The sequence below is a fragment of the Styela clava genome, chromosome 2 (assembly GCF_964204865.1).
Source record: "Styela clava chromosome 2, kaStyClav1.hap1.2, whole genome shotgun sequence".
Taxonomy (NCBI): Eukaryota; Metazoa; Chordata; class Ascidiacea; order Stolidobranchia; family Styelidae; genus Styela; species Styela clava.
The window spans coordinates 11,222,583-11,241,170 of record NC_135251.1 but is presented as its reverse complement, the minus strand read 5'-3'; the positions used below and the strand labels follow the sequence as shown (position 1 = coordinate 11,241,170).

The window sequence follows — 18,588 nt, the reverse complement described above, 5'->3', positions numbered from 1 at the left end:
GATAGGATTGCGAGAAATTATGTTTGTTATGAAAGCCGCTTGGTTATGGAATATACAAAGCAAAATTGCTTTAATTGGTGATCGGCTCCTAATTAGGTGCTTTATAAGTTTGATATTAATTACCATACGGTGTTTGGCGAAGTATTTACACTTTAGGTTTCGACAGTAGCTAAAGCGCTTTGTTTACGTGTCCAAAATCTACGAGCCGCCTCACCAGGGGCGGGCGTAGACAATTTTTGAGGAGGCGTGAAAAATAAAAATATTCAATAGATTTGATCTTGCCCGCCCTATTTTGAATATTTACATTTCTTTATTTTGGGTATTTACGTTCTATCCTAGTATTTTCAACGTGATTTTTGGATAAAACACACTTTCACCCTACTAATTGCTATTTGTAGCTGGTTGTTAGCTAGTTATTTTTGAGTTGGGACGCGAGACTTAACAAATACTAAAATAGGGGGCGCGGCTCAAAACGTTCGAGAACCACTGGTTTATTAAATTGTAAAACATACGTCTGATGTCTTGTATACAGTCACTTCTTCAATACATCACTCTCGTAAAGAACAATTTCACAGAGAGGATGATATGTTTGTAGTTCGATCATGTTGAGGAATTCATCCGACTGCGGTTGCCAGGCAATTTCGTCGTAACCAAAACCAAAATGTGGAAAATTTCGATACCATTTATATTTAAACTTTGCTTCTGTGTTGTCACTTAGAACAGTGGTTCTTAAACTTTTTCAAGCGCGACCCAAATCTGAGTTTTATGAATACTCGCGACCCAATCCTAAAAAACGCAAAATGTGTTTTTAATGTTAGTACAGTTTGACTCAAATACAGACAACTATTTATTAGAAACAGTCCATTGACTCAGTGAGATTGATGAAACTGAAATTTCCTTTTTCTTATATCTTCAATACACAGACAGCTCTATTTTACTTAACGCATACGCAAGTTGTCACGGGTATCGAAGCGATTGCGAGCTTAGTTTTGATAACAGTCAGTGCCAAATATCCTCGCTCGCACAAGTGCCTTGTCGCGAATTGTAGCAGAAAAGGCGTCCGCTGTCCGTCGCAAACACGACATCCTAACTGGCCTTCGGTATCTCTGGCCAATATACAACTTTTTACTCGTCACATGTGCACGCATTGCTTCGTTCGCGGTAAATGGTGCCTCGAGATGAAGTCACATTTTCTCTAGATATTGAATAATCTAATGTCGAGAAGCGAGCTTTTTCATTGCGTCGTCTATTACAATTTTCATTACCAAAAAGACACCCATTTTTGGTTATTTTAATCCACTAAGACGACATTCCATGCGGTCAACACAACGACAAGCGACGTGCATGGTTACCGATACCATAAAAATAATACACGTGACTGGCATATCAGAATTGTGATGTAACAATGAGCTCAAGACAGTTCTTTCCGTGAATGAAATTTTATATTTCATTACCAGAGTTTAGAAGCTAAATTGAAACATTGGGGAAGCTGAAAATTCGTCCTTCTCCTCTTAAATTGCCCTTGCATTGACGACCTTGTCGCGACCCATTTTTAAACCTTCCGCGACCCATGTTTGGGTCGCGACCCATACTTTAAGAACCACTGACTTAGAAGAATACGTGATGTCTGAAATAAGATAATTGAGTTTCGAACACAATAATTAGAAAACGAAACAACGCTGCTTTAGTAAGTGAGAGAGCGCTGCTCAAATATATGGGAACGAGTTTCATAGAACCCACAAAAATTAACAAAATAAATGAAAGTAATAAACTTTTAAAGAAAAATACAATCTTCAACCCATGAAAATTCCAGAACAATTTGTCCAGTTTAAAGAGAAAAGTCATTTTTTTCATAACAACAAAATAATACTAAACGGGCAAACAAAACAAAAGGGCAACGTTCAGGCCCCAGTCGAGATCCTACTTTGCTGAATAGATCAACGGATTAGTATGACGGAATAAAATGTTTCGATATTAATTAAAATGTTAGTTCATGAAATGAAATATTAAAGTGAAGTTTGTATAAAATATCGGGACTCAAACAAAATTGAAAAAGCTTTTTGAAGGCTTCAAATGCTGTGAATTTGGCGCTCCAGAATTATGCGTACCAATATGGAGGTAACTAATTTTGTTCGCCTACTCTACATCAAGTTTTGTGAAGGGACTTAAACCGATGGGCTAACACAGACAGTCGCCGAACTCATAATAGAACTAAAATGAGGAAAATCTGAATAAAATTATTGCTTACCCTAACCTGGTACACACACTGCGGGAGTACCGTAAATTTGATATCACTTGGTCCACTAGGTCAGTGATTTTCAACCTTTTTTGTACCGCGAAACACTTTTTTTAATCTGAAATTGTGGCGGAACACCAAACGAAATTTTTGGAAATAAACTATATTATGCAATTAACTGACGTCGATCATTTCGGCATGAAAATAAAATAACGAAATCAATAATATAGCTTGTCAACTTTAGGAAAAGACGTGACACATTCCGTTTCAGAGCTACAAGAGCTAAAGTACGGTACAAATATATGTTTTTGCAAGTTTGCTTATGAATACTATGATTACGATAGCTAGAAACAGAAACGGTATTTTAGTGTAATATTTAGGTCTGTTCCGGTGAGTTTCAAATAATTTATTCGGTAATTGAGGAGAGACAAACACGCATCTTTTTCTCAACGGCTCTCAATTTCTCGCGTTTTTTTTATACGCATCAGGAGTCCAGAAGGTCGGAGGTCGATTTGGAAATTAATAGAAACATTGAAAATTGGCAGCAAAGTGATTCTTACTGTTTAATTTCGTCATAATCGCTACTTTTTTTGCTCCCTGAACATTTTCATATTACCGCCTTTGTTCTTGTGCGCAAGTATTAATTCTTGCCGAACGGCGGAGATCGAAGTTCCATATTTTGGTATAACTATATGCGTTCACATTAGCGACAGATGTTAATGACATTAGGGAGCGATTTTAAATTCCAACTTAATTTTATTCTGATTTTTATCCTTTGCGTTGGCTTGGATCTAACTTATCGTCGTTTGCAAATTAAACGTCCCAGTTTAGCGAATAATATTATCATTATCGACAACGAGATGTACACATTTATCAAGACGATAATTGAGTTTCGTATGCACCACACTGGTGTCAGTGTTATTTCCGGAGTAAATCAATTAGATACTGTGATTAGATAAATCTGTGATTGCGTGAATCCTGAATGTTGATTTAAAAGCTGAAATAAAGGCATTTCTACGTGGCGAGATGACGATGAAGAGCACTTCTTTAACGATATCCTCCATGCGCGACCTGATGCCAAAAAAAATGTAAACAATTTTTTGCCCAATTGCTTTTGTGCTGATTAGACGCTGATTAGAATTAATCACCTCGAGTTTTAACGTTTTCTTTCCCAACAAAACAATACTGCGACCATTATCATAGCTAAAATCGTTACCTACAAATTCACAATTTTATTTACGCAATTTGCAAATTCAACACTTCACTTGACGATTTTGATGATGCCCACGCCCTAATTATTACTGCAAGAAAAGCTTCAAAATGCAACGAATGTAATCAACTCCGATGATGACTCCATTCATGGTCGAGTATAATGCTCACATTTTTGAAACAATATTCGGTCAAGAATGGAATGGATCACTAAACATACACGCCGAGATAAAGTCTATTAAAAGGGAATATGGCCTGTCATTTCTTACAAGTTTTTTATACCGACTTTCCAAAAGTCTGACTCGCCGTTTTCAAATCGACTCTATTTATATTATTCGAATGACGTCATAATACTTCTAAAAAGCAATTTTTCGCGGAACACCTGGAGGTCTGTCGCGGAACACCAGTGTTCCGCGGAACACCGGTTGAAAATCACTGCACTAGGTGTACAAAAATCACAACAACCACATTAAGAGTTCAGAGAAACGATCGAAAAACTCTTTTTGTATCTTGTAATCTTTGCTGCCAGTGATTACGGGCTGCAGCAGTAACGTACCTCCATGCTTTCAGCATTTTTACAGCAGCTGGTTTGCTATGATAATTGTATATCAGTAATCTACGGTATATACAATTAAATATGATAGATATTTCAAAGTGCAAAAAAAACATTATTGGAAATTTTTCTTGTGTATTAAATATTTTTAAGGTGGAACTGCCAATATTTCTAATTCATAATTGTATAAAATAAAAAACACTCACAGGGCGTTCGAATTTCATTGCTGTCCAAAAAGATGTTCGAAAGTTGACTTTATCCCTATAGTTAACTATATGTTGCTTCAGACCTTCCAAATGTTTATTACTGTGAATGTCAGCAAGTTTTCCTCCGATCGAAACACAAATTTCTGCAGCTTGGGAGTGTGAGACTTTATGGTTCATTAGTGGAAGGTAGCATCGACTTGCGTATCCATACGAGCATAATCCTGGATCAGCGAAACAAAAATGAATGTTCAACTATTCGCAAAGTTGTCAAAGCTAAGTTAAATTACGCGAATTAGAATAGGAACAAAAATACAAAGCATTTTCTATAATTAGTTAATACAGGACAAATTGACAATGGCCGGTTATGGGCAAGTCAGCAGTTGGATACTTCTAAATAATGTAGATGCCAACTTTGAGTGGAACAAGATAATACACTTTACACTGTTGATGATTTCAACGCACCTGCAATAATTGATTGTAAAATATCTTTGGTTATCTCTCCGCCTGAGTCGCCTTTTGTACCTTTAGGACCGGTTTGTCCCGACTGGCCGTTAGAGCCTTTCATTCCACTCGGTCCGATTAATCCACGCTGCCCTTTTTCACCCTCTGGTCCAATTGTCCCAGTTATACCTCGTGCACCTTTTTGACCTTTTGCACCTTTTTTTCCGGTCTCACCTTTAGGTCCTTGGGGTCCAGGTTTTTGACCTTGCCTTCCACCGCCACCGATCGCCAATGCCGATATAATACTCATAGCATCGTCTGATAATCCTGCTTTTCTATCTTTACACGTAATTGGATACTCATTTCTGTTGGTTTGTTCTTTAAGGTTAAAGTTATGATTGATCCACGACCTTGGAGCCGGATCGCATTGAGCGATGTGGCAACCCTCCTTTAGTTTACAGTCCAATAAATCCTCGCACGAAATAATCGAAACCAAAGTCAGTATAATCACGTTCGTCTTCGAAATAATGCTAATCATTTTGAATCTGCCAATCGAGTGTAAGTTTAAAATATAAATTTAACCTGTATTAACATGCTCCATTTATGCCTAATTTATCTTTTCTCGCACATTCAATTTGCAAACAACGCCAAACTTTGTCACCGATTCCTCACCACATTTTTAAAAAATATGTCAGCCTTCCATATACAGCTATACAGCACAATATGCCTCGGGGAACAAAAACATCAAAGTTTATTTATAAACAGAAATTCTTTCAATTCAATGACTGAATTATAGAGATAAAACTTACAGATTACTTCACAGAGTCTTCAAATATACCATAACCATATTAAAAAGACATCGGTTCTAATTTTAATTTTGTAAAATTTCACGGTGTGGTTTTATATGCTCTATAGTCTATACCAGTGGTTCTCAACCTTTTTCAGTTCGCCCGGACCGGTAAAATTTCAAAACAAATTTTGCCATATTAGATAAAACAAGAGAGCTATGCTCAAATATAAGGACCCAATGGCAATAATTTTGATGACGTCATAGCGAAAAAAAAGTAATAGCCTTCTGGAGAAAAATTTTATCTTTAACCACTGAAAATTTCAAAGCAATTGGTCCAGTATTCGAAGAGAAAAGCGATTTTTTAATGATAATGACGAAAGAAAATAACAATAACAACAAAATTTTGAAACGATCGTTATGGCCACTAAACGTGTCCAATTAGGTTAAACAAATTTTACTTTTGTTATGCTAGAACTTGGTGGTCTAAGATTGTCGGCTCCGGAGGCCATGAAATTATTTTAGCGTTGTTCGCATGCCGCAATAGTGCTGGGAATAGCTAAACATACAATACAGAACAACCACTTTTATTGTGCAAACACATTGATCAGTGTTTATCATGCAAAAACCAGCAGAAGTCTTTCTATATTTAAATTTAGAGTAAGATTTCAAACTCTTTATAATGGAAAAAAGGCTTCCGCAAATTTAAGTGCTTTTGAACATCGATAAGATTTTCAAAGCCAAATCTTAACTCTGTAAAGTGCTCATGGCTCATAAGATTCTAAAATGACGTTTTCAATTATATTTTCTTGACACTGACACAACTTGCCAACATATCATTCAAGCATTGTGGTATCTTGCCTCTCACATTCAGTTTAAAATCTGTTTGAATTCGTCAGCTTTTTTTCGGACCGATGTTTACAAAATAACTCCAGATAGATTGATTACCAAATATGATGTACAGGAGGGTAATTACTAATTTTTTGACATCAAGGCGGCATTTTTTGTAATACTGCTGGTTGCAAAAACACCCGGTATGAATTATATTGTTAGGCCATAACATTAATAATTAGTTATCAGACATAGCCATCCCAGGCTAATAGAATCCGCATTCGATTTTTAGTTTTTTATGATGCCAAAATTGTTAGCTTATATTCCCGACTAAACCGGTAGAAAAAACAGATAACAATTTAGACTTCCAAGCACATCATTCAACTTCCCTGGTTGCACAAATTAATAAACGAAAACCCGCTGACTAGCTGAAAAGGTTAAGTATTACAAGAAAGTTTTATTGATCATTTTCGGTGCCGTTTGGACAAAAATGTGCCAAATTATTACTGAAAAAAACAGAAGTTAGGCATTTTTGCGATACTTGGCGACCAAAACAAATTCCACATTCTAACTTTCAAATCTTGGTCGCTTGTGTGCGCTTGTTTGACAGAAATTTGACGACCCTGGAAAATCGTCACGCGACCCCCATTTTGGAAACCACAGCTCTAAAGCAGTGGTTCTCAAAATTTTTCAGTTCGCGGACCGGTAAAATTTTAAAACAAATTTTGCGGACCTTCAAAATTAACCAATAATGAACACAAAGTATAATCAAAAGAATGCAATTACGACAGAAGTAGGCGGTGCAAAAGAGACAATCCAATTTAATGAGAAATTTACTGCTTTGTTTTTGATATTGTACGTGTTAAACGTAGTTCTAATGAAGTTTCTGCAAGGCGAAGTAGAGCGTTGACTCCCAAACGATTTCTCTGTTTGGTCTTGATGAGAGTTAACAACGAGAATATCGGTTGGAAACCGAAGACTTATCGATCGATAGTTAGGGGATCCCCCAAAACAGAAACTGCAGTTTCGATTCATCCGCTCTTGTAACTTGCGGACTGCGCATCGCACACACACACTCGGCGGGTTTCAAAATTCTCTCGCTTTACAAAAATCTAGATCACTATATCAATAATTGATTGATAACTAGCTAATTATACGACATAATTCGCCCAAAATCAATAGGCTTCTGGTCCGAGATAAGATGAATGCACATGCAAAATCCGGAGCAGATTCAATCTCGCTTTCGCGAGATATCGCGTGCATCTAACAGACACACACACACACACACACACACACACACACACACACACAGACAGACAGACAGACAGACAGACAGACAGACAGACAGACAGACAGACAGACAGACAGACAAATACCTATCAATATACTTACCGATCTTAAGATCGATAAGTAATGAAAAGCTTTTCTCATAGAGGTAAGTTGTAACAATAACCAGCAGTAATTAAATGGCTCTGTCACTGAGCTCGGGATATTCGTTTTCAAGATATATCCAAAACTGTGACAATGTGAAAGCTCAATCATCGATTCTTTCTCAACAGTGTTAAGATTGCACGAATTAATGCTCTTTGCAGAAGGATGAACAATCCAAAAGTTTTGTGACGAGGATCCACCTTTTCTCAAATTATATATAGGCCTACTGTCAAATTACTAAACGTCCTAACTTCGAGGTTTTCAATTAGGTACCGTACTATGTGCTATCAAAAACCTCCGTTATGACGTTAGCCGCCGTTATGAGGTCACTCACCAATCATTGCTACTAAATTCGAAGTTCTATCCGGTGTTCTATAGTCATTTACAATATTTTGACTTCGGTCTGCATTGTGCATGATTGCCACCAGGTAAATTCATGTTGATAATAAATGAAGCACAACCGGTGTTAGCAAAACGATGTAATTTGCCGACGTTTCGAATTTCTATACAAAAAAACTTCATCATGGCATGATATGGAAAGGACTTGTATAGGACATATATATCCACTTGTGTCCTTTCCATATCATGCCCTGATGAAGTTTTTCTGTATAGAAATTCGAAACAACGGATGTTTAACGGATGGTATCAGTTTAACGAAACTCGGTGACAAAGCAAGGTCACACGTACTCACTCAGAAATTTGAATGGTCGGTTTCAAATCCCATTATTTTTAAACAATTCATGCTCAACGAATTTGAAACATCCTGTTAAATAACCTTAACTATAAGAACGGGGAGTTTTTTTTTTGTAAAGTGTAATCGGTAAAGTAAAATCGGTTTTGCGCTCGCTAAGCCTTGTGGCCCCTCCAACAAACTGCTCTATGGGCCCCCTTTGAGAGGACGGGCGATAGATTATACTGTAGAATTATGCGCTAGTAAATATCGACTAAGCGTGAGACCTAAAACATTTAGGCAATACCAGCAATGAGGTATTGAGGAACACATAACTGGAGTTCTTGGGAAAAAAAAAATTTTTCAGTCCAATAGATACACAGACTGTAAACGAATGAGAGTTCGAAGCCGAACTCGTATGATGACTGGAATATCTTTTGGAGAGACAAGTTCAGAAAAACACAGTTGATCACAATACGTTTAAAATAAGCACAGCGACACGACATTTCGTCTATGGGAAGGGTTTGCAGTTCGGGCGCTAATTGGAAGATAATCATATTGGGTATTCTTTATTGCATTCGTTGTATAAGATTATATTATTGCATCCTAATATTGTGTTGAACTTGGATGAACCTAATACACGTGCTTTCATGGAGGGTAAAATAGCGCATACTCAACGACAGTAAAACTGATACCATACAGCAGTCTTTCTTAACCTGGGTTCGATCGAACCCCTGCGGTTCGGTGGAGCTTTTCCAGGGTTTCGACGAAGGTTCTCTGAAATAATTTTACGCTATGGAGTCTTTCCATTACCCATCTCTGTACTTCTGTAACACTATATTTCACCGCGGATATCCAAACTTCCACGTTCAACGAAACCTTTTTGTATCGCCACAGTTGTCGCACGCTATGTGTACCTCTGTATGATTGCATTATAGAATGCTTTCTGCTTATGGAAATATCTCTGTTGTGATGACAAATCTCATTCATTCTTTTTTTTTAATTCGGACCAGGAGATTATATATTCGAATCACAATATTGTGTTAAACTTGGGTGAACCTAAAACAGGGAAACGTGTACCTTCATAAATGGTTGAATAGCGCATACTCAACGAGAGTTAATAAACTGATACCATTGCTCTACCTACAGCAAGCTTCATCAAATTGGATTCGTAATATTCTTGTAGGTCTGGGAAACGTGCCATGTAAAATGGAAGCCAGACAATAGATAAACATAAAAATAAAAAAAAACATTGATTAGGTTGACAGATAAACTAGTTTTCGAATGATACTGTAACCGGTCAAAATTGAGTTTCATTATAATAGAGTTCAACATCATGAGCCCGTGACGAAAATTGTGATGGAAACTAACTCAAAAATGTCAAAAAAAGTGTTGTTAGCAAATTATTTTCTTGTTTTAATGATATCTGCGATATAAATATTATTAGCACTTTTTTAATTTGTTCGTTTTGCACGACGACTAAACTCGTAACGACAATACCTCTGTTTGTTTTGATGTGGAGTGGCTTTTATTTCTAGTTTCTTCCCATGATCTAAAAGCTCATGGACTATTTGAATAGTTATTGTTACACAGTTTCACTCCTTTAGAATATCTTGATAATGGTTTTGCAATATAATACCTAAGATATCATGACAAGAATGGCCCATGTTTTACTAGATCTTATTCGAAGTAGAAATGTAAAGTTAATTGAAATTAGCCTAAAATACGGATATATATACAACAAGTATTTGTTCTCCCTGAAGTATCTAAAAAACGTGTACGTTACGTATTTACAATATGTTTATAATAATAGGGAGGTAGTTGCTGCCAGTTGGTTTCTACGCTCGTTTGGATAGATAAAATATTGGATATACTTCCAAAATATTTAAATAAAAACGACTACGCTATCTTAGTACCTAAATTCGCTGTCGATATTTGGGATATGGTCAGCGCACTACTGTAGTTTCACTAAAGAGCTATTGTGCGTCATTTAAAGTATAATGGCACTCCACAACTGTTAGAAACACTTATCATTAGGGTTGTTCAGATACTTCAGTGTGGATAAGACTGAGTTCTGGAATAATATAGTAGACTCATTTAAAACGGTAATCTGGGATATGGTTATGAAATACAGTTTGCGATAAATTATTACTAGTAAGTGCACCAGGTGTAAGTATACAATGTAGCCTAAATGACTTTTGGTAGCATCGTTCATCGCCTAGGTTAGGTTGAGCAACTGAAATTTAAAATTGGAACTTTTTGACATTTAAATATTGAGCTTGGAAACTCATTGGATATTTGAAGTCTTGATTTTAAACATACTTTTGAGTTGACGCAATGGCCGTGATCTAAACAAAGATGTGCCTCCTACCTTACGAAAAATAAAGCTACAATAAATCGGTCATAAAGGAATTATCAAGTACTTGTACCGAATTGTTGTTTTAACATTTCGAATATGAGTACTACTAGTATAATCAAAACAACGGTAGAAGCGGAACTGAGAATTACTTTATTCAAATTAACCAATATAGTTATAGAATGCTTTTCCTTTGTATGACCAGATATAATCTTGTTGTGATTACATTACTTCCTACGAATGTTTGGATTTTGTTGTTGGAAACCGATGGTTATTATCAACCAGGCAATCGGAGGCAATTTAAATAACAACAACCGACAAGAATTCCACTTTCCAAATCTACTTTGCGGTCGCGTATAGGCTCCCTCGGTGCTTTTGTGTCTGGAAATCCGGCTTTGTTCAGTGTAGAAAATGTCTAGTTCATAAAATTTAACGAGATGAGTTGTTGAACTTTTGGAAATATTGGTTGAATATTCTTAAAGCAAATGTTTAGTGAATTGTTCCAAAATAAAGGCGAGTCTAGTATAGAGTTTAGGTCAAAAGCTATTGACTGAATATATATTGAATATTTTTAGAGAAAATGTTTAGTGAATTGTTCGAAAATGAAGATTGGTCTTGTGTTGGGTTTTCGTCAAAAAAACCTAACGTAAAGCTTGAAGCATATAGTTTGTCACTACAGTATATAAAGAGCCGCGTATAAATAGGTATGGTCTGTGTAAAAGTGATTTTGGAAGTGTCCAGTGAGAATGATTGCGGAGATCGTACGGAAAGACTTTTTTATAGGAGAATTTGTTAAAAGCAAGGTCCCATGCACTCATTCCCAAGCAAAAAATGATCTCAAAGCGAAGTTATGAGCAACTAATGCAGTGACAAGATCTTAGAACCTTTTATGATTTATGAATAGATATTAAATTGACTGTTTTTATGTACGTTTTATTATCACGGCGATATCGCACGATGGACACCAGGCAGTGTAAAATACATTACAATTAACCATTGAATGGTACAGATTATCAAAACTTGATATGAAACTCTAGATAGAAGGTTCATTTAAAAGGCGTTTCGTCCGTAAGATCGTCTGTAGAATTATTATCTCCATTGTCAGTAAATTATATGGAATACATAGTTTGTTGAAATGGCATTATGATGCCGTTTTAGTTTATTTCAAAGACAAAAAGTTTCTTTATACATAATAAACCATAAACATAACCATAAACAAACAAAAGTAATATTTTGACATTCCGCGGATTTATCCTATTATTTTGGTCGTTGGTATTTTTCGGGCAAAGCAAGAGAATTTGTAACTAAATGGAAATCTATAAGCATTTTAATGCCTAAAGAGTTCATTAGTTGGTCTCCCGAAGTATACGTACCAAGATGGCTCACAACCTGAACTTAGCATGTGTACCAGGTTAGAACTGTTCAGGTTGTGCGTCATCTTGGTACAAATACTTCCGGAGCGTCTATTAGTTGTTGTTACCAATTTAATTATTTTGTCTATTATTGATCTGTCCAATGAAGTTTCTTGTATTTAGGTGGCAATATATCTACTCACCATTCGTTTACCGAAGCAATACTTCACACAAATACCCAACTTTATTGCAAATACTCATAACTTGATTGCAATCCATAATGTTAATTGAATTTTAAAATATTCGACATCCGAGATATCAACTATATATGGCTTTCCTAATTTTTCTTCATAGTAATTACGATTGTCTGAAGTGCTGTTAAGTACTTCGACGCTTTACATGGACTTGATACCGGTTAGCTGTTGAAGCATATTATTATAAGCTATAGACTCAAATAGCCATTTGACAAACGAAGTCGGCATATTTTTCAATATTTTGTGCGTCACGTCTGTATCTGAAGTATGGAAAGTAAGAATGAAAGGGTTGGAATTCAATATAATAAAAATTCTATTCAGTATAGGATAGTTCATGCTTGTTTAATTAAATATACAGCCGTTTCCATAGCGACAGATACCGATGGAAAATTTTGATTTATTGAATATTCATATCAGATTCAAGGTTCTGTAACATTCTTGATGGAAATCCCAGAACAATCAAATGTGTATGTGCATGTGTATGTGCGGTGAAAGTCTTTACTATATGACGTACAAGGCACCATATAAATACGCATTGTGCTGTACGCATTGCTGTACGTGTAAAAAGGAAAAAACAATCCACAGCCACTCATGCTAATTAAAATCGATTTTTCAGTCAAATATTTTTGCTAATAATTAGCTCAACTTGCCTGTATAATATACCTATGCAATGAAACAGGAAATAGACAGAAACGGGCGCGCTCTTTAAGCAATTTCAATTCTTTCAGGGTCAGAGGAAGGATTTCGTACAAGAAATCTATATCAGACAACAAAGTATCAAGTCGTCTTAGAGGTGTATAATTATCATTGTATAAATACCTCACCGATTACTCGAGTTCATTCTGTTTAATTATTAGTTAGTAATGAGAAATTATTTTGAACCTTTAAACCAAATTAAATCTGAAGCACAGCGAAGTGAGTTCAGACATTATTTCATAGTTATATGAATATTAAAGTGATTCATATGTGTATGTACATAGACATATAGGTGTGCGGAATTGTTCAATTTTACTTGAAACATCGATATGCTTTAGCTGAGGCCATAGAAAACGAAAACTAATTGAAAGTTGATAAAAATATTGCTATAAAGGAAAATATATTTATTCTCGGAAATTTGGAATTTATTTACCTTTTAACACTTGGGGTATACTTTGTATTTGCGTGTAGTATCACTAATGTTTATTGCGTATGCAGCAATATTGTAATGTACGTATATATATATGCGACTGTGAGTTGCATGTATGACGTATTGCAAAATTTGTTCTTGAATAACAACAAATTACAAATAAAATTATATGTGGGGAGGATTAGGAGCTTCAAATGGTACGAGGGAGGAATGTGCCATAATAATTCGGGAACCACTGCTTTGAATGATTACTAGTAAATATGCGCATTGCCTGGTATTGATCATTAAAATCCGATTGATTACACATTTCGGAGACCTAACATGACCCGGTGTCACGACTAAACGTTTGTTGGATTAAAATAGATTTGTCTTTCTTTAAATTTTCTTCATGATAACTTGCTTTGAATTACCGATAAGTTTGTTAGAAAAGGAAAATGTTCATTGTGAGTGTATATGATTAAAATATGTTTCACTTATACAGGGTGTCCAAAGGATCTCGCCCGATTTTGTAGTGATAACAATTGTAAGTTTAAATAAATATTTAGTTGATACTACTGTGAGGTCGGGCACAATTTTTTAGACACTCCGTATACGTAAGAAAAGAGATTTTAGATAAATAAAATGGTATAGTCCCCACTGCACTGAAACACATTGGGTGTTTTTGGAAATTGAAGGTTAAAATTCCACTTTCATTCAATATGACTCACGTTTTTGATAACCTTCCGCTGACAATCATACTGTCATTTCCGAATTTTTGAAAGAATATAAATCATAAAAAATGCATAGATGACATTTCCGAGTGGGGCGACGTGTCCTTTGTTATGGAATTAAACCAGCGCTGTGACATTTTGTCGCATAATACACATACTCAAGTTGATTGATAATATTTTAGGAAATGTAACACAAAATTACTTGCATGCACAATTAAATCCTCTCAGATAGAGCTAACACAGTAGAAAGTCATGTTCAGGCTATACGTGCTTATGGAAGCAAGGGAATGGCAGCAGCACAGCATTTTCCATAGCTAATTTTAACGGTGCCTCAGTGTTGGATGAAATAATTTGAGTTAGTCAGAAGAGACCGACCTCAATTTTAGCCCGATTGGAGTAAATATTTGCCTGTTTGTCGTGCTCAGATATCATTTTAAACCACTGTATAAATGTTTGTAGGTATGAGATTTATTCCTAAAAATATCACCAGTTTCAATATTACTATCCTAAGTGATTAAAGAGTCTTCGGCATTCATTTATACTAATATATATATATATATAGATATTTAGGGCACCAAAGTCAGTACTTAGGGGAATGTAAAACGCATTATCCGGCCCTGGCTATATACAGCTTCTCGTTTGTTTTATACTTTCCAGCAGAAAGCCAGTAATTGTAATTTTGCGAAGCACAAGTGGCGCGTGTCTGAATCAACACCTACAATTACTACGCATTTCTCGTATAGAAACTATTTTACTCGAAAGCCGATTGAAACCATTTCTCCATAATAACACTAGGAAAGTAATTAGCATAATAGTACAGGTATAATTAGGTATCGTGTAATTATCATGCAAGCGACGAACTCGTTGATGAGACAGGTTTCATACAGCTGTTATAAAATGACTCTCGATTTTTTATTCATTCCTGATGAAATTTTCTGTTTAGGATAGCATTTACATATTTATCTCGGGGGCGAAACACAGTTTATCGTCCGGTTACAAGCCCATGTCCGGTGTGGAATTAGTTTAATTAGCGTTTGTTGCAGATGCGTGGACTTTATGGTAGAGAAAACCGTAACAGTGCAACCTGCCACCGATTGCGTAAACCACCCTACGACGACGAGGAGTCCATCAATTTGCTCGCACATAATTATTCCTCGATTAATTATTATCGAACCTGCGAACCCACGCAGGGTAAGCAGAGGTGTGGTTGCGTTTTCTCAACTCTCAGCTTGAAGCACCCGCCCCGTGGAGCTATTCAAAACGTTGACTAAATTCGATAACTGTATGTCAAAATGAAGACTCGGCAACCACAGGGAATCAATAGAAAAGATTAAAACTCAAACGGAGAAGTGGCTTTAACGCAAATATAAAACCAAAAGACAAACAGTACTATCAAAACAACAACAACAATACAAACAAATAAGGTTCAAAAACAAACAAAGGAAACTACACAAATAGACGAACCCCAACCCAACCACATCAGTTAGACCGGCTATTCTAAGATGATACGATAGCATCCATATCCAGTTATAGGAAAATCAACAATAGACTAAATTTATATGATCTTTTATATTTACAGTTATATCTTGTATTGTTTGAAGAAGTTAGACCATGATCTAACGAAAGCTCACAAATATACTTACTATTTCGTTGAAAGAGATCATGTTATTTTTACTAAATACGATAAGTCTTGAAATCGTGTTGGCACTAACTATGCATCATATTAACGAACGAGAAAATTTAAATCGATCAGTCTGGCGATGCTTTGTTGTTATGTTTGGATGCTGAGGTTATACTGTATACTTGTATACTGTATATCCGATACTTTTAAGGCAAATGAGAGGTTCCCAAATACAAATATTGGTATACTGGGAGTGCAGAATTAAAGGGATTTCTATTTGCAGCGAGTTGTACTTTTTTTTTCAATGGGGAAAAATTATTATTTATGTAAATTTGTTTCTGAAACGAATGATTTGAATAATAGCGACATTGATTTTCATTTTAAATAGCTTTCAAATCAATATATTATATTTTTCTATATGAGTGCAGAGTCAGACGTGGGAAAAATAGTTGTCTGAATGTAAATAAAATAACAGAGAATTTTAACATTTCAAGATAGGCGTTAAGAATATGATCCCGAGTAGTTTTCAAATGACAGAAATTGATTTGGCAATCCAAATTTATACAATGATATTTACAACTTATGTCTCGTCGAGCTTGATCCAACCAAGAATTTTAATTCTTTTCCATGCAGGATCATTAATTATAAATGATTAATGTTTAGTAAAAACGTCACCGCCGGATGCCGTCAGCAAATTTGATTTATTATATTGCTATGCGCAAACAATATGATCGCCTATCGCATATAGTCACAACGGTCCAATATGAGGAGCAGCAGGGGTGGCCAACACGTCGATCGCTATCGACCAGAACCGAAATTCTAAAAATTCTCCTCAACTGATGCTCACGGAGAGATTGTTTTGCGTTATAAGAGGAGAAAATGCGATGCATATAGCCAAAAGACGATAATACTCTGGAGTGTGATTTATTTCATTCACAACGGCAGCAGTGATATCAGAATATCCATTTTAACTGTTAATTTGTATTAATTCTGAAAGAGCCAAGAATTTTTAGTACTAATTTATTTTTGTGTGTGGCTTTATTATCGATCAGTCGATTGCAAAGTGTTAAGAAGATTTTAGTCAATCCCAGTCGATGATACGGCCACCTCTGGCATAAAGGATTGCAAAATGTAAGAGTAGCATTTAGCTGAAAGCACTGTTCATCTTGTTCTGCAGAAACATATCATAATGTATTGTTGTTCTCATTGGGTACTTTGCTTCAATGTTAAATTTTAAAAGAAGGACATGTTAAAGTTTTGGAGATAATCTACGATTTTATCGATAGTGAATTGCTTTAAATAGCGGAAATCATAAATAATATTATTATGTTTTAAATAAATTTCTACAAAACTTCATTTGGATTTGCCAAATTTTGCAATGTGCAAATGAAACTGCAGAAAGTATTATTCATTTTGTGGCCACCATATCGTATGCCATTTCTGTAGAATTCGCACATTTTGTTATGGTTATAGAACTATTGTAAAAGGTTAAAATCGGGTCGTTGGTGTTTCATAGTATCCAATTGTTGAATTCAATTGAAGTGAGGCCGAATAGGTACCAAAGGAGGAAGTTCCATTTCCGACTGATTTGTCAGGTATAGAAGTAGTCGAAATGTTGTATACAGAGTTTGGTCTGCTTAGGGAACATTTAGGAAGCATTTGAGATTGTTTAATGCAAAAGTTTGGATTGTCGATTGGGCATTTTCATTCGCGCTGAATTTGAAATTGGACAAATATCAACCATTTGAATGAATATTGCATTGATTGAATATTGCAAGATGTCTTAATTTCAAGTTGTGAAATACACTGCGACGGTTCCATTACATTTGAACCCACGTACATTTGAACCCATGACAATTGCACCTGTATGCTATTGCACCTATGGAATTTTTTTTGTTTTTCGGATAGTTGAACCCATACTAACCCTAACCCATGGGTTTTAGCACCCGCATATAGATTAAACCAGTGGATATACACATGGGTTTAAATGTACGTGGGTTCAATTGCACGGTCACCCACTGCGACAAATATGTGTGTGAATGATACCCATTTAAAAAGACGATTTTTCAAAAAGGTATTATGTTTATTGAGTATGAAAGAATATATTTATCAGAGACAGAGTTATTTTACTCGTCACTTTGTCACATTCAACATTAAAGTTTCTGCGATAAATATAGAAATGACAGGACGGATTAATTGAATTAATTTACCTGTTGTAATCTATAATAATGCACGGAGAAAGTCGCGAGCAGGTGTTCTTTTTCGACAGACGGCCGGTCAGCTGGAAGTTAAGTGATGTAATTCATATATCAATTATTTACAAGTTTCAAGCTGCTTTCAGATTGTCGCTTCTCCCTCCGCAATAACAAATTGATTCGAGAGATTTCGTCAGAGCTACTGTTTGTAACTTTATGCTGCATCAGAACGTAGTTTATTTTATCCGTTATGTTGTGGTTTTTTAAGGTAAGGACCATTTCGCTCTGGTTATCTTGCCCATATATCTGAGCATAGCTCTCTTGTTCCTGATACAAATGCGCTGTTACACAACCTCGTTCAACAAAAACAAACTCACTCACAAGATGAAGTACTAAGTGACAACTGAAATATACTAAATCGAATATTAGAGAACTTTGTGTATCAACTGATTTTTGTCCAGATTTTAAAATTTGAACGAATTTGCTACACTAGAGATATTTCTAGTCAAAAGCTTTTACCTTCGCTCAATTGATTTTGCCTAACAAGCTGGAGGGTGCGTTCAGGGTCGGAATGATTCAACAAGCGAAATTTATATTTTAACAACGGAAG

General features: G+C 35.7%; 1 protein-coding gene across 1 annotated transcript; it reads right to left on the bottom strand.

The window, feature by feature from the left end:
* Positions 1-1,552: 1,552 nt before the first annotated feature.
* On the bottom strand, positions 1,553-5,302 carry LOC120336707 (uncharacterized). Its single transcript, XM_078119149.1, has 3 exons — positions 4,667-5,302; positions 4,205-4,425; positions 1,553-1,627 (listed from the first exon to the last, which is right to left on the bottom strand). The coding sequence occupies exons 1-3, from the start codon at positions 5,181-5,183 to the stop codon at positions 1,553-1,555; spliced, it is 813 nt and encodes a 270-aa protein (XP_077975275.1). The 5' UTR covers positions 5,184-5,302.
* Positions 5,303-18,588: the final 13,286 nt, after the last annotated feature.